This window comes from Metopolophium dirhodum, chromosome 5 (genome assembly GCF_019925205.1).
Source record: "Metopolophium dirhodum isolate CAU chromosome 5, ASM1992520v1, whole genome shotgun sequence".
NCBI lineage: Eukaryota > Metazoa > Arthropoda > Insecta > Hemiptera > Aphididae > Metopolophium > Metopolophium dirhodum.
Window position 1 is genome coordinate 27,690,229 of NC_083564.1, and position 18,527 is coordinate 27,708,755.

The 18,527-nt window shown below is 28.0% G+C and overlaps 1 protein-coding gene across 2 annotated transcripts; it reads right to left on the reverse strand.

The window, feature by feature from the left end:
* Positions 1-486: 486 nt before the first annotated feature.
* Positions 487-12,950, reverse strand: LOC132945127 (dystrobrevin beta-like). 2 transcript variants are annotated; one of them, XM_061014779.1, is made up of 17 exons: positions 12,653-12,950; positions 12,190-12,329; positions 9,495-9,708; positions 7,793-7,881; positions 7,570-7,721; positions 7,356-7,464; positions 7,125-7,291; positions 6,588-6,715; positions 6,432-6,524; positions 6,089-6,188; positions 5,668-5,783; positions 5,420-5,597; positions 4,021-4,213; positions 3,810-3,953; positions 3,181-3,314; positions 2,996-3,068; positions 487-1,778 (listed from the first exon to the last, which is right to left on the reverse strand). In XM_061014779.1, exons 2-16 carry the CDS (start codon positions 12,326-12,328, stop codon positions 3,009-3,011), a joined length of 2,016 nt encoding a protein of 671 aa, XP_060870762.1. In that variant the 5' UTR covers position 12,329; positions 12,653-12,950; the 3' UTR covers positions 487-1,778; positions 2,996-3,008. The 2 variants fall into 2 exon arrangements, with proteins under 2 accessions (XP_060870762.1, XP_060870761.1); XM_061014778.1 differs by having other exon boundaries at positions 490-1,778; positions 3,021-3,068; positions 12,653-12,949.
* Between the last annotated feature and the right edge of the window lie 5,577 nt (positions 12,951-18,527).

An 18,527-nucleotide genomic window follows, 5' to 3' on the forward strand; every position in this document is an offset into this window, starting at 1 on the left:
ATATCACAGATCTGACCAAGAGTACATTTTGTGTAAGAAATCAGTTTTCCTCGACTGAGAATTTCTTTGAGTCAATTTTAATTTGCTGGTCTATTGGGTGTTACTAATAAAAATAAATTAATATACATAATATACTGTAGTAATATTATACAATATATAATATAAATATGAATAAATTATATTATTAATACCTATTTATTACTTTAAGGATTCCTTAATAAAGAATAGAGGTCTGCCTGCAATTAAATAATTTTTAGTCACAATGATTTATCATTGAATTCAAATTAAACACGTCCATTATAATTTAATCTGCTCTACTCAATGGCGAGATACCTTTGAAACTAACTATACAGCAGAGTGGGTTTTCCGGTTTCTTAGATTGAATTAAAAACAAAATCTTAAACTAAATTGAAATAATTTATAAATTATTATAAATAATAACACTTTTTAATGTTATAATTTAATAGTATTTATTCAAAGTCAATTAGTAATTATATATAAATAATACACAAAGTTCCAAATTATAAAAATCCATTTTTAATAAATTGTCAAACAATTAAAGACAAGTTTAATTTATTAGGTATTATCATTTATTAATAATAATACAAATACCATAGTTAAATACTTCTTTTAAAACTAATTTAGGTAATTAAAAAAAATACATACCTAAGATATACAACATACAATTATATTTGCCTAATAAGATTAAATTCTAATGAAAATTGACGAAATTGATTTATACTTTACACCTTCCTGTTTTTGATAGAAAATAAATTATTTTACATTTAACTGTACTTTGTAAGGCGTAATCTGACAATAGATAAAAATTAAAACAGAAATATATTTTTAAATGAGTACATACTTAATCGGAAAAAGTACATTTTTAATTTAGAAAAACCAAAATATGCCTAATCTCCTTAAATTAATATTATATTTAAAATCAGTTAATCAATAAAAATACAGTTGACTCTAGAAAACTCAAAGTTAATGGGGATATGGCATTTAAAGAATTTTAATATTTGAGACATCAAGAATTTCAAGATGGAAGGTTCAAGTTACCAAATTGATTGTAAAAAAATTTGATTTATTTTACTTTATTGGTATAGTTCTAATTATAAATAATTTTTTTAAATCTAGGGATCTTCAACCTTTTTAGGCAGCAGGCCTATTATTTTTATTAAATCTCACAGGCTATATTTGTAATAACAACGTGTTTAAATTATTAAAATGTACATACTATGCTTAAAATGTGTCCGCGGGTCTCAAACAATGAGAAGGTAGGCCACAGATTGAAGACCCCTGTTTGAAAGTAAATACAAGTGACATAACACTACACATAATACTTCCTTTTCTTTACAATTATTTGAAAGATTGGAAGACTAATATTATACTGTCCAAACTAATGCTTTTAAATATCATATTTTATAATAGTTTTCATTAGGCAACAATCATTAATGATTTATGAGTAAGTTATAAGTATAGCTAGTCCAATAATAGAATAGTTAAAACCTAATCAACAATAGATATTAAAAAGTAAACACATAACATAAAAACAAATAATAATTACTTAATTATACAACTATAATACATATTAGTAATAGTATTATATAATACTCAAAGTTTAAATGATTTATCAAAAAATAAATCAAAACAGTAAAGTTATACAAAGAATCAAACCATATATGACTGAAAAATAAACAAATAAATTATCGCCATCGTGTCGTAGAATCAGCTTCTGGAGAATTATTTTTTGAACCAGAATTGGTAGCACGTCTCATCTAAATAAACAATCAAACAATATTTTATTAATAATATTATGTAATTGCGTATGAAAATTAAAAACTTATGATAGTTTATGAGTTAAATTAACTATTATTAAGTATCTGAACATTAACTTAATTTCATACAATTTACAAGACCTTATAATGTTAAGTATATTATTATTTAAATTTAAAAAAAAAACATTTGTACTCTATTTAAGGTTATTGTATAACACATTTTAGTGTATGCAAGTTAATTTAATACTTATATATATGTGTATATAAACAACAATTTAATTTTATAATTTACTATGAATTTATAAAAAAATTGTAATTACATTGACAACAAATTAAAAATGTATCCAAGATTAGCACTACATTTTTCTAATTATGTGTTGGTTTCTGCTATGCATTGGAAATTTAATAAAATTACTGCAAGTTAAATTTTTTACGAGTTGTTATTAAATAGTTTTTTTTGAATTTGGAATAGATTGAAGTTAAATGTATTGATAATTGTTTTGACTGATTGATAACAGAAGCTAACTTAAATACAAATAATGTCTTATCTTGTATAACTAGAAATAAACTGTGTGGTATAATATATAGAATAGACGCTTAGATCAGTAAAGTACATAAAATAAGGATATCTATATGCGAGCAATAATGGGCTATATAAGTATATAATAATGACTGGAAAGTTGTATCTATATTGTACACCAGGGGTCGTCAATCATTTCCAACAAGAGAGCTTTAAACTTTCAAGTATCTGGTGATCTACCACTATTTGTTTAACTATACTATTTATATTATTACATGCAGCATAATAATATTCTTCTTTCATTATTTCTCTATCGGAAAATGCTATGATTTTTTTTGCTAATAAATCCTTTTCTTTGTACATAAAGTGTAAAGGTGTGTTTAAGTCTTAAACTTCAAGATAACGCATGTGATCAACATATATTGGTATAATTAATTTTAAATTAATAAATAAATTAAACTTTGAATAAAATATATATAATTTTATTTAATATTTCTGAATATAAGATTGTATGCAATTATCTAGAAATCTGCAATGTATATGAATTTTCTCACCCAAATATGCAAAATATGAAAAAAAAAAAATCTACCATAGAATCTACGTTATGAAATATCAACATGTAATGTTAAAGCATGTATAAGCATTATTCTAATTCAGGTATTAAAAAACATGCATTTGCATAAAATCTGGGACCTACTTATAATAATAACTCATATAATTACATTAGCAGGAGATGTGCAACTATCCGTTTGATTATTTTGTGTCTTCGCCTACAAACAATAATATAGTAAACAGTTAAAAATATAATATGTGCACAGTGTACTTATTTAAGTTATTTAAAACTAAATTATTTTTTTAAAATTGATTTTAAATATATCTTACCTTATTATATTGACTTCTGGATAAACTATCACTTCTAAAATCTTTATTAATTTTTATATTTTCATCTTCTTTTTTATTGTAGCCTAATGGTTTGAGAATTGCAGAGTTGGATATATTTTCATTCACTGGGTTTTCTATGAATGCATTTAAAGTAAGTACAATATACATTCTACCAAATTAATAAGACTAAACCGGGTGATTCATTTAACGATTATTTAAAATGTTTTAATGTTTTTGAAAAATTTATTTTTACATGGTTTCAAGTTTTTAAAAAACAAAGTTTAGAAAAAAAAAAATGTTAAGGATAAAACATATTATAAAATAATAAAAATACATATTTTTTAAAAATGTTTTTTTAACAACTAGAAACCATGTAATTTTTTTTTTCTAAAATATTTATACTTTTTGAAATAATGAGTTTTCAATGATAAAAGAATCACCTGGTACTTTGTACAGTGACAGAACATGCAGCGGCTAAGCAAAAATCGTTCTTCTTTGCATTCTCATACGACACCCTGTCACAGTTAAATCGGTTTCAATGGTAGGGTGGCATATGGGAATGAACAGAATTGACATATTTTCTCGCTGGACAAAGTATAAGTAAATAAAATGTAATATAATATATTTACCAGAATTTAACTCCTTGACTAATGATGACATAGCATTTGTCACTGAATCTGCAGCGACTAACAAATCATTTCTTAAACTTCGATTGCCACATGTGACAGAACCACTTGCACCAGAATTTAAACTAGATGAATTAACAGGTGTACCTTTACAAAAAATACGAATTAGTTGATTTACTATCTTTTTAAAAGAAAAATGATGTAATTTTCCTACTTGTTAGGGAGTTGCTGGTAAATGCTGATCTTACATCACCAACCATTAATGAGTCAGATGTGGACATGAGAGACAGAGATGAAGCTGAAGTCAAAGTTCCACCGGGTGTGGGAGGTGCTGACTTTGAGGGAGGAGGAGATTTAGTTGAGCGTGGCGATGAATTTGGAGTTGAACGTGGAGACCCTTGATGATTCTAAAAAAATATAGAAATTGTTATTCTTTGTTTAAATATCTAATTTTATAAACATTTTAATGTTAAATGTCTATAAAAAAGTACTTAAATACTTAGGAGATTTTTTGATTTCAGTATGAATTACTTATGAAGAACTTTATGTTAAATTGTCAAGCTTCAGCTATAAAAATTTAAAATTTTAACTACAAATAATACAGAAGTGTCTCGATTTTTTAATTTTTATAAAAAAAAATATGCTGGTATTTTAGATTCTGAGTGATAAATTACTGATTTTATAATGTGTAAATTTAAATTTTTGTTTCTATCTTCACCATTTGGACTTTGGGGCTGTAAAACTGACGTGTGAAACTAGTTGGTGAATTGGGTAGGTCAAAATTTAAAATTCCTAGTAATTTTCAAAAGCGCAGGGAAAAATAAACAAAAAATTAAGGAAAAACGGGAATTTTTATGCAAAATCCGTTTTCGACAAAATTAAAATCAATTTTCTTTGAACATTTATATTAGCATTTGCTATACACCATTTCAAAATATATTAACTTGTTTAGAGCTGTATATTTTCAGTTTCCAATTTTTTTAGGTTTTTTTTTCTATTAATGTCAATAAAATGTTATTTGTTGGGTAAAAAAGCTTAAAATTTAATTAAGCAAGTCTCCTATTATATTTTAACAATGATATTTGTAACCTACTGTACAGCAGAACGACATCTGCTTGCCCACCTTTTTAGTTTTATGTATTAATCGCCATAATAAATCTTATAAAGAACCAAAATGTCAAATGCCTAAATAGCTCAAAATTCTTCAAATATTTTGAAAATTGTATAATGTATAGATAAAGCCAATATAAACATTTGGAGAAAATTTAAAGTATCTGCAGGTATTCATTTTTGAATTGCGCCAAAAAAACTAAATCGATTTTGTTAAAAACTGGTTTTGTTTTTCGGTTTTCCTGATTATTTTGAAAAATACTAGTTATTATCAATGTTGACCTCTTCAAAGTATCAACTAGACCCATTTTTTTTTATCAGAAACCACCCTTAAATTTTAAGATTGAATCATTTTGTATATTGTGTATACAGACATAAAAAAAAACATAAATGCACCAGAATATAAAAATTATATTCCAAAGTATAAATTATTGATACTATTTTATAATTAACTGACATATAGTTAGAATGTATGTATAATATACATTATTTATGTTATTTACTTTCAGAAGTTTCATTAATCCCTCCAATTGGTCCATTAATTGTCTTCTAGAATCCTGTAAAGATGTTAAATGTGATTCTAATTCGTGTTTTCTATTTCTCAATGCACGGAGTTCACTCATAAGTGCTGGATTATCTTCAGAAAATCCTGAACAAAAACCTTCCATTTCTTGTTGTTTTCTACATAAAATTCAAATTGTTATTAAAATATATACCAATTTTACACAATAAAAAGTCATATAGTACCTACCTCAGTTTTGAAATTTCTTTCATAATTTCTCTATTTTTAGATTCCAGTTGAATAATAAGTTCTCTTTGAGCTCTAGAAGTATCTAAGCTTAAAGAACCTTCTGATGGAGCTCTTCCCTAATAAATATAATAATATAATAAGGGCTCAGATTTATATTTAGATAAAAAATACTCAAATATTAATTTTATAAAATATGTTCTCTTATATAAATTCTTTTAAAAGGGTGTTACGCCCGCATGTGTTGAAAAAATTTACAAAAATATGCACTGATATTTTTAAAGGTAAATATTTAGTAATTAAGATCAACAAGAAAACAAATGCTAAGGCATACAAATCTGGGTTCTGGTTCTTATAATATACAAATTGTCAAAATATCTGTGATTGTATTCAAATTTATGGAACATGACATTATACAACTTACTACTTTAGCTTCAGCAGCAAGTCGTGCAGCATATCGTGCAATTAATTTATGTTCATCATCCATTGACGTGTAATCTAAACTCATTGTGCGCTTATCGGGACTAAAAAAAAATTCAGAAAATTTCATGAAAATATTATTTATTCAACTCTATTCAAGAGAAGAACTGTACACGTTGGCCGACTTGTGCACAGAGATGTGGCATTACTACACGGCAGGCGTTGGTTTACCCAGTTGGGTTGAAAAATGGATGTTGTCTGACATCTGCCTAATGAAAACTGGCACCACTGTGTACAGTTCTTAAATTGTATAGAGTATAGTTATATTAACTATATAATTGACTTGCCTTCTTGAACTTGTTTTACTATCCAACGTGTTAAATTGACTACTAATAGATAATTCAGAAAACCCATTGTGGCACGGCAAAGGTGATGGAGGTCTGTTATAACATGGTATATTAATCAACAAATTGGTTAAGTATTGTAAAAATTATTATCTTTACATTATATGTGATAAATTAATAGTCTTTTCTGGCTCCTCAGGAAAGCGTGGTATATTAGCTTTTTCTTTTTCTGGTACACAGCGAAATGATTTTCGAAGAGAATGTCCAATTTGTTTACTAGGAGATTTCTACAATGTAAAATAAAAACTTCTTCAGTAAAGTAAGCTGAAAACTGTCAGTATTGAACGATTATTTTGAATTTTATAACAATTAAAAATGAATGCATTCAAAATACAGTTATTACTTTCTTAGTGAAGCTCAGTTTATACAAAAACAATCATAATTTTTTTAAATAAGTATTTCTACTTGCTTATATACTATGTAATGTAAACTTCTGAGAAAGTGAGAATATAGAGAAAATATTTGTTTAAGGAACAATCTATTTTAAATTTATTGAAACAATTTCATGTTAACTTCTATATAAATAAGGTTTAAAAAAAAACCTCCATTAAAACTGCACATTTATAGCAAAACGAGTACCTCGCTAATCTATCGCTTCACTTAGAATCTAAAGTGTATATAGAATAATAAACATACATAACTAGTATATTCTTTAACATCATGCTCAATTGTATGACTAGATGCAACTCGTCCTCTCCAAAAGCATTCTTGACACATTTGAAAATTATGACATTTTTGACAACGATATCGAAATCCGGTAAAATTATCACGTCGACAAGCATCACAAGAAATAGGATGAGTAACTAAAAAATAATTATAACAATTTTCTTTTTAGTAAATTCCTATAATAATTTTATATTTACCAACCATTTTCAACATTAGCTAACCGATGCAATAATGGTAACCATACAAGACAAGCAGGTCCAGGATCTGACATCATTGAATCCATAAAATCATTTACAGTCACTTTACCATTCTTTAAATAGAAAAAAATTTAACAAAAGATTACAGATTTAAATTTAAAATTGTTAAGATAAATTTCATAAATAAAAATATAAATTATTACTAATATGTATTTTACCCCAGAAAATATTTCAGCCGATATCTGATCAGTATAATGAAAAGAAGGAGATTCATATACAGCTGAAGGAAGTACTAATACTTCTTGTAAATATTCTCGAAATTTCCAAGCTACCATATGTCCATTTTGGTCACATATTTGTGAAAATATATCTATAATCAATAAATGTATAGGTAACCAAAATTGTATTTACAAATAAAACATTTTGTATTAACTAATTTACATCTAAGTTTATCCATAAGTTTCCCTGAACACATTGTAACTAAAGCTACTTTTATAGATAATACTCGTATTCTTCCCATAGTATCATTACTGTAAAAAAAAAAAAGTATTTAATATTAATAATATATTACCAGTAAAAATATGTCATATATAAATGTGTTATCATCATTTATACAATACTGCTTATGATTCTGATTTTCTATTTTAAAACTTGACTTATATTAATATTTATTTGTTACTGTCAACATAGACTAATTGAAACATAATTACAGGGTTTAACAGATAGAACTGACTTTTGGAATAAGTTTTGTTCTAATCAATATTTAAAATTTTTTTTATATATAATTAATAGCCACTTGCGTTACATGTGTAATAAAAAAAAATTATTTTTATTTTTTAATACCAAAAATGAAAATTTTTAAATTTGATTTAAATTTTTTTGAATAAATTCAAAATAGCCAATTTGTGAATCTGATTATAAGAACAATTTGGATGGTAAAAACATTTATCTAAGTCAGGTAGTTTATTTTTTAGAATTTTTTTTAATATCAATATTTTTTTGATTAAATTAATTTGGAACGCAATAACTTTTTTAAAAATATTATTTTTGGAAATTTGCTAACGTGGGTATATTTCTTAAACTATTTACTAATTGTGTAATTTTATCAATTTTTGTCATACGCTTAAGTGGCATCAATTTTTTTTTTTGGTCAGTTCTTTCTGTTATACCCTGTATATATACATAGACTATTCAATAATTTTGATTTAATAAGTTTATGTGTATTTATGATTTAGTAGACAGATATTTATAATTACAGTACTTATTTTCTTCTCATCTGGTTTATGAGTCAAAATCAAATATTGTGTGAAGATTGCCTCAAAAATAAATCTTAGTACTTAAGGTTTAGATACAAACATTATTATATTGAACCAATTATTTGAATTATACTCGGCGCAAGAAGAATACATTAACGTAACCTGACCAAAACTCATCCAAATCTGCACATTCCTCATTCAATGACAACAATTCGTTAATATCTGGTACGTTTGGCAACACTTGACTCTTTAATTTTTATATATAGAACCAAAACGGTCTCCCCAACAAAGTAGGGAAATTGTGCCTTAGAGGATCGCTGCCGTCAGTCTGCATGCACAAAACAGTGATATCCTCTCCTGGCGCAGAGTATAGTGTAATTAAGAACTTATTATGTGTACCCATGAATATGAGAGGTAGTTGTTAGTTATAATCTTCCAAGCCATACTATTTAAAGGTAGATATTTAATCTTAGCTAGAAAATAATTTCTACCTACACAATATAATCTAATATAAACACATAATATTATGAAAGTATTAATATTAAACAATAGCATATAAACATAAATTCTAAAAATCTATTAAAAAATGTTGTACCCACATGTATTGACTCAATGAAATTTTATGTTAAAAAGAATCCATTTTACTGTTGTTTTAATATTAAGAGTGAATTTACCTGATATCAAATTTAAAGGTAAGAATATTATCTACGGCCCTTAACAGATTTTTTTTTATTAATGTTAAAACAAATAAGTCACGAACACTTTTTTATGGATTCTACTAAACATGTAATTTGCTGTGTCGTGTGTTTGTAAGACAAAGTCAACACATGCTAGACCAATATTCATTTAAGTGTTTTCAAATTTTTTTCATTAAAACATTAACTTACGCAGAATAAACTGACATAATCCAATTAAGAAGAATTGTAGTCAATAAATCATCATGTACATGTTGTTGAGTGGGTAATCGTTTATTTAAATTAAGATACAGACTTGTTATAAGTGTCTCAAATTTGGAAACATTTACTTCAACGTGAGATTCAAGTGTATTTAATCCATTTTCACGAAATGCTTCAATAACATTCCATATATCAATCATGTGTACTAAAAAAATATTTACATAAATATTAATTTTGGTAAATAATTAGTGTTTAACATACTGAATTGTAAAATAATGAAATATGATGATAACATTTATTCAGTGAATGCAACCATGTTTTAAATTTAAACAGTACCTATAATATTTCATCTGACATTTTGACAGCAGTACAATAAAATATTAAACAATCATCATTATTTATTATCTTAATTCATAATTCTTTCAAACAAAATGTGAGAAGTCTCAATGTACCTATAGTAAATAGTAGCTATTGAAATAAATAACTTTTCTGCTAAGTCATTATTTACATTAAAATGATAATTTATTTATTTTTTAAATATATATAATACACATAGTAGTAAATAGTAATTACTTCTTGCTATTTATGAAATTTGTCAAATAGGTAGCAATGAAACGTGCATTACAAACTACACACGAACATACATCATTGAATGAAATTGTATTGTTTGTAGTCAAATATTTTCTAAGTGTTTTCATAGAAAAATTGTCATAGGTGAAGTGAAGGTGCTAGCTCTAGGTCTGATAATTCACATATATTCACGAAAATGAGCCTGTCCATGGGTTCCATAAATTACCCCGTGTGGCCGTGTCTCCCTCGCTTGGGATGCCCAAAATCTTGTAATTCATTTTTATTGAAAATTACTACTTAATAATATCATTGATTAAGTATATTTAAAACTAGTAAGCACTGAACCAGTAGAAGATTGGCACAAATACAATATTAATTTAAAAGAGGGTTGGCCAACTTAATTGTTGTTGACTTGAATGTAATCGACTTACCCGATTCATTGGTTCTTTCTATTTTCCTTTACCCTTGCACATATTAGATTCTGAGCGGAGCGATGAATGCATTGATTTTACAATGTGATTATTTTTTATTTTTGTATCTATCATCACCTTTTAAGACAGTAAAAATGCTTAGATTTTCTAGACAGTATTTTTTCTGATAGGAAAGTGAATCTAGTTGGTACTTAGACGGGTCAAAAGTAAAAATTTTCCAGTAGTTTTCAAAAGCGCCGTGAAAAACAAGAGAAAAGTTAAGGAAAAACTGGAATTTTTACACAAAATCTGTTAATCTGTTAATCTGAGAAAATCGATTTTGGTTTTTGGTGCAACTCTAAAACAAATGACCGTAGGTACATAAAATTTTGACTGAATGTTTATATTAGCATTTTCTATACACCATGCAATTTTGAAAATTATTTGAGCTTTTTACAGACCATTTCAATTTTCAATTTCTTTAGTTTTTTTTCTATAAATACGAATAAAATTTTATTTGTTGGGCCAAAAAGAGTGAAAATTTAATACAAGGCTCCTGATATATTGTTACAATAGCAGTTGAAAAATATTGAAAATACATACGAACAATTTTTTTTATAATCAATTAAAGTTCGAATTTTGACAAAATTTATCAAATTTAAAATTTAATAATGTAAAAATGTTCAACTTAGCTAAGGATTGACAATTTAAAACAAGGTTCAACGTAAATAAAGAGTATATAAATATATAAATTACTTTATTCACAATAATATCATCAAATATACTTAGTAATATCATAGGTTGACAGACCTAACCGTCTTCGCTCAGAATCGTAATAAAAACGTGCAACCCCTGATTTAAAGTAGCATATGCATCTGTAAAATACTTATATTTATTTTTTAGTGATTTAGATGTATTAAATGTATCTGTAAAATATTATTAGGTATCTATTATACTAGCTGCATCTGTGAACTTCGTGGCCCGTAAAAAATGACAACTCTTAAAAAAATTGTGGTTGTTCAACTCTTTTTTGGAGTAATTTACTGCAGTAAGTGCATATCAGCCACCCTGATAGGCAATGTGCAAAAATTTGATTTGATGCATGCTTGTACCTGATCTGCCTGATTAACCAATGGCAACCAATAATAAATAAATACTTAATCTATTAACTATTTCTTCTATAACCAATAGCGACCATTTATATAAACAAAAATTTCCACTGTAAATCTCAAAATCCCTGTTTGAGCACTTCCCCAGACTTCTATTAATTTGTCGTAGCGTGGTGTTATATAGCCTATAGCCTTCTTTGATGAATGGACTGTCCAACAAAAAAATAATTTTTCAATTCGAACCAGTAGTTCCTGAGATTACTGCGTTCAAACAAACAAACTCTACAGCTTTATATGTTAGTATGAATTCATTATTTAAATTATTAATCTGTCTTTTCTCCCTATAAATTAATAAGTTATGAAATAATTATATTTAATTGTAACCATTAATATCACCTAAATTTAACTATAACCATCAATATCACCTATATTGTTCAGGAACAGATACATATTTATTTATTTTAGATTAAACGGATTTTAATAAAACAAAATTAATCACATATATTAAATACAAATGTTATAATGCTATATGTGTTAACTGCTAATTATACCATAACAATTATTGCATTTATGTTGATACATTTAAATAATACTCACAATAAACTTTTTTTTGGACATATCTGAGTTTACACGCTGTTCTATACGATGCAAAACGTATCATATCATAATTCTGACATCGCATTTCTTGTAAAAGTTGTAAACGATAGTCTGTAGTTGTTCGTCTATCAGCAGTCATGCTGCAATCATTATTCATAATACATATAATAATATAAAAATAAAAATTATTATGATGTATTTTAAGAAAAAAAGAAGATACTGAATAAAAATATAATAACCATATTATTGAATATTACATACATGCATAAAAAGCAAAACAAAAAAATAATTTGGGCTTAAGTAATTAAAAGAAAATTGATTTCAACCATGATAAAATTAATTGAAATTGGTTGTATTTTAATTTTAAAGAAATTCATTCACTAAATAAAGTTTATTTATATATTTTTATTGTATATTAAAGTAAATTCATTCAATAAAGTTTATTTTTCTAACTACGACTTACATGGTTTTAAACGTAAGAAGGATCCTATTAAAATCAACTCAATGACAAAAAGTGATCATTATAATATTAAATATTGAATTCGATAATCCGCATGAGCTAACTACTTATACTAGACTGCCTAGTGTCTATAACCGACTATAACTGCTAAAAATTAAAATGAAAATACTAAATAATGTAACTTAAATTTAAAATATTATTATTATAGAAGTCATTATCCGCCCACGATTTTATCACATCATAATCGAAACATTCAACAGTAACACAGTAGCATAGAATTTGTTGTAGGTACGGCTGTAGATAGTCGCGGTCGTGGTTGTAATGTTCTATGATAATACCATTTTATCACTAAAATTTACTAAAAGAGACCTTTTTAACATTTCAAGTATTGGAATCATGGCTCGATGGGCAACCATACTATCTATATGTGATAAGCCACGGACATACATGGAATAAACTATAAGGAACAAATTACATTATCCGCCGAATTCAAATAATTAATTATTCTTAAAAATTTATAATATTATTTAGTTATTACAGTATTACACATTTATTGATTTATTTCAAATGAACTATGTTTAATTAAGCATAATTAATACATAAAATTAAAGCTTAAAGCTAGGAATATTGTATCCAAGCATATATTATATTATATAATATATAATAAGTAATAACTATATAGTTATATTCTCTTCTATAGGTTACCTATATACTTCTTTGAATTAGGTATAATTACAATTACAAAGTTGTCAGTTGAGTACCTATAATATAATGTCATTTAATTTCAATCATATTGGGTACTTTGTCCTAATGAATCACTTAGTTTTATTCATAACATAAGACATCCATAACGGTGATATTAAAATTATGAGTCTTGTGCATTAAATTAATAACACTAATCACATTTCCTGGTCATGATTAGTTAATACTAAATGTAACTATTTCTTAACAAAGCAAGACAAAAAGTAATAACACTAAACTACAATTATAATATACTTAGGTATACTTAATACTCATGTGTATTGTAATATATGTATGTGTTTAATAGTGCTAAACAGATAGGTAGACTTTTAAGATTGTTAATTTATTTAATTATTCATTATTAATTTAACTCTTATTGATTTTTTCATACACATTTTAGATTCTGAGCGAAGCGATAAATGTATTGATTTTACAATGATGTGTGTTTTTTTTTTGTGTCTGTCATCACCTTCTAGGACAGGAGTCTCCGGGTTTTGTGGCTCTCGCCTACCGCCGTCCGTCCGTGCCTTAGCGCTGGGCGCTACTTACGGGCGGAGGTGGAGCTAGGACGTCGACGGCTAACCGCCTACGGCCTAGGGTCGTCTGTGGACCACCAGCACCGGGCCCCGGGGGGCCCGTACCTTTTCTGAGGGCCGGGATGACTCAGTTAAGTGCCACCTTGGGTACCGGACCTCCCACTAGGTGTTGTGGTTTATGTACTACTATCTGGCGCCTGTCCCACAGCCACCACGTTTCAGCCGAGGTAGGCTCCTCAACCTTGAGGGGCACCACACACAGCCCCGGCTAGCCGAATCTGTGCGCGGTGGGGCTCCCCTCTCCCGTGGTACTGACTAGGTTTTTAGTTGATGTCAGTGGATCAACCCGGGGCGTAGCCCCTACCACTATTTTGGCTCCCCACCTTCTAGGACAGTAAAAGTACTTGGATTTTCTTCAACAGTAGCTTTTCTGATAGGAAAAACGGGATTTTCACGCAAAATCTTTTTTCGAGAAAATCGATTATGGTTTTTGGTGTAACTCTAAAACAAATGACCGTAGGGACATGAAATTTTGATTGAATGTTTATATTAGCATTTTCTATACGTGATAAAATGTTGAAAATAATTTGATTCTTTTTGAGCTGTTTAGAGACATTGTCAGTTCTCAATTTTTTTAGTTTTTTTTTCTATAAATATCAATAAAATGTTATTTGTTGGGTAAAAAAGCTTGAAAATTTAATAGAAGGCTCCTAGGTTATTGTTTCAAAGGCAGATGAAAAAAATTAAAAATCCTTAGTCACAGTTTTTATTTATAGGCATTTAAAGTTCAAATTTAATACATTATAATTATTTTGTATTTAAAAATTTATAAAATGTTCAACTTTTGTAGCTAAGGATTGAAAATTTAAAACAAAGTTCCACGTAAATAAGTAAATATATAAATTACTTTATTCACAATAATATCATCAAATATACTTAGTAATATCATAGGTTGACAGACCGTTTTCGCTCAGAATCGTTTTTCTTATAATATGATATTATATCATTGAATTCAAATTTAACACCATCCATTACAGTGACCCACTTGTAACCTACTGTACAGCATAGCGACATCCACTTACCCACCTTTTTAAACTTTGACCACCTTGTATAAAATAAATGTTCATTCTAATAATACACTTATTATAATCAATTATTTTTTTGGTTTCAAAATCTGGAGATTATAGACTGCAGTCTTTAGTGCATGTACCTACCACATAATTTTACCTGATTTTTTTGTGTCTAAAAATAAGTTTTATTGCGTGTGCCCACGTTCCCCTTTCCGATTTTTTTTAGTTATTTAACTCTAATTGATTATTTTGTACATTGAATTATTTAAACTTTGACCAGCAGCTATCTCTATAGCCTAAAGCCATAGGGAGACCTCTAGAGGACCTCTTATTAATCATTTGTTAAAAAAAAACTAATCCAGTGTTTATTTTTTTTTTTGGAGGGGGGGAGGGGGCTCCTAAAAAAATTCGACTAAGCCATAAATACAATAATAATAATATAATATAATATGCAATTATTGTAAATGTTTTCATTCTAATAACATTCCCAATGGTTTCCAAAATAGATAATGTAATTAACTATAATGCATTACATTACACTTTAAAATATTTCTGTAAGTAAAAAGAGGAGTCTGTTGAAGAGATCTGGGGGGTGGGGGAGGCATTGTGAGTATTTTTCTGTGTGTTAAAAATCTGGAGGTTATAGACTGCTCTCTTCAGTGTATGTGCCTATTATATAATTTTATCTGTAGACGTAATAATGGATAATAGTTAAATTTGCAGTTATGTAGCTATTTTGCCTATATAAAACGCCGGACAACACATTATGTTTGCGTGAAATATGTAAAACAATTTATTTATTTATAATATAATCATGACTCATTATTAGTATTTAAGACGATTTATAACATAGGTAATCTATAAGTGCTAGGTAACATAGTCTAGGTAAGTGCTTTAACCTAGATGATATTTTACAATTACGTAATTTTCATTTTAATTTATAATATAATAATAAACTTCAATATCAATAGGTTGTTATCAAGACTTACTGTTATTTTCAAAATTACTGAGTTCCCAAACGTAAATGAATTTTAAAAGAAAAAAAAAATTTAGCTTATGTTGGATTGGAAGTCGAAGACTAAAGTCTATTTCGAATAGCCAAAAAAATTATTAGATACAATAAAATATAAATATAAATACAATATATTACATAGAATTAATAGCGAGTTGTACAGGCGTTGAAAAATTTCGAACATACACCTATTGTCCATATGCCCACATGTCCTATTATGCCATTATGGGGTTCATTTTGGAATGAATCAGCACCGATCATATTATGACCCTCAAGTACTATGTACACATTATAAAATCACTATCTACCTGAAAAAATCCAAAATCTACGATATAAATTGATCATAATTGTATTGAAATAAAATAATGTATCGCAAGAACCTTTCAAATAAATTTTATGATATGCATAAATGTCGTTAGACCCAGTATTTGGCATCACCGGAGTTACAAAATAATTATTTTAATAATGATATTAAGATAATAATAAATGTTCGCTAACTGGTGTGAAAAATACGTAGACAATTATTATTCATTATTATCTATTTATCTATGGAAAAATAATGCAGGATGTTTGGACATGGAAGTATTGTTCTATGATGGAAGTAAACTATATTAAATCGTGATCAGATATAATGGACTGGAAACGAGCAGCTTATCACGGCACCAATATATCTACAAGAGGCAAAGTGCGGGAGGTCGCTATGTGTTCCTGGAGTTCACTCTGCATTTAACACGGACTAAGATACAAATTGTGTAGCCAAATAAAACCACCGGTAGCGCTAAAAACTTCAAGAACAGTGGTCTTATCAGCTAAGTGACACCTTTTCGTGGCCGTCCCCCGACCATGTCGTTTCCAGTCAATTATATCTTAGTCCATGATCGTGATTATGACCAAACTCTGTTTCTGACACGGACTAAGATACAAATTGTGTGGCCTAATAAAACCACCGGTAGCGCCGAAAACTTCAAGAATAGTACTCTTATTAGCTAAGTGACACCTTTTCGTGGCCGTCCCCCGATCCCCGCGACCCCGCCGACCCTGTCGTTTCCAGTCCATTATATCCACTGAATATTAAAGATTAAAAAAAAAGATTCTGCGTAATGCGTTTTATCTATGTTGCGCGTGGGCCAGAGAGAGAAAACAAATAGTGCTCTGACATCATCTTAAGAAACAAATTTGAGTGTAACATTAACGATGTATAAATCGGCCTAAAACGATCTTTCAAGAAAACACATGTGTGTGGTATATCGAATACTATCGGGCTCAGACTCGCTGTGAACAAAGATTTACAGGTATTATAATGACTGGATATAGTGTTAACGGATTGTTTAATAGGATAATAGGAGCTAGGAGCATAATATGTAGAGGGGCTATCGGTACACGAAAAACGGGTGCGTAAAAAGACGGCCGATAGGGGGAGTTTAAAACCCATGCCCCCCGCGAATTTGTCCATGAATGATTTACGAAAAATTATACACAAAATCCATTACATTTTTGCGTGACGTCCACGATACTATAATATATATATATATATATTGGATATGTGACTGACTGAATTTCGACGGCTGTTGAGGAGTGCGCAAGTGCCACGAGAGGATAAAACACAGCTATAAATATAGATATTAGTTACGTGGCTGATGCATGATAGGGTTCCAACTTCCTAGGCAATTTTGTGGTTGAAAGTTGCAGGTTAAGTGATTTAGTGATGAGTATTAAGTTCTTGAACTCTCTTTTTTATCCTACTTCCTATGATATAGTCATAAACGATAAACATAAACTTATAACTCATAAGGATATTAAGTGGAAAATGAATAAAGTAGCGTATCTTAAGTGGCAACATAGTGGCGTATGCCTAAATTAATCGTTACAACGTTGGATTTAGGAAAAAAATGACCAGTTATAAAATATGTCCGTGAAATTATTAATATAAAATATTTATTTTAAGTCTGAAATGTAAATTTAAGCCCCAAATAATATGAAAACTAACCAAGTACGTGTAAACATCGACTCTTCGGGTGAAACCTAGCTGTACCATATCTAGATTCTAGAGTGCAGACATGTAATAGGTATAGATAACAGGCCAAGAAACAGCTAGGTACCTATCTTCATGCATCTTCATCTCGCTCTAAACTGAAACTTGAAAGTATCTAGATATTTTATGAGAACAACCAAAATGGAAAGAAATATGCGAGTACCTACCTACATGTCATTTAGGTGTTGTTTAACAACTTGTCTATTAGTAACTCATTTTATTTTTTTGAAAATATAATAAATGTACGAAATTGTGCTTTCAATAACAATAACTTGTTTTGAATTACGTATCTACACCAAAATAATAAACTATAATTGTTATTTTTGGTTTAATGCAATTGAAAGCGGGTCGTTTATTTTTCGTGCATTTAGACTAACCAGCGCAGCAAAAGAAGTCACCCAATACCAAAAGTCCGATTTTAATTTGGAAAACATATTTGAATTCCTTATTCTCTTTTCTAGGTTATGTAGGAAATGGATTTTCAAAA

Coding starts and splice junctions, on each gene's coding strand:
- LOC132945127 (XM_061014778.1), bottom strand. CDS start 12,328: ATGACTGCTGATAGACGAACAACTACAGACTATCGTTTACAACTTTTA. Junction 6,189..6,431: donor AGTAAAACAAGTTCAAGAAG/GCAAGTCAATTA, acceptor ATTTTTTTTTAG/TCCCGATAAGCGCACAATGA. Junction 5,598..5,667: donor AAAGAAATTTCAAAACTGAG/GTAGGTACTATA, acceptor AATTTTATGTAG/AAAACAACAAGAAATGGAAG.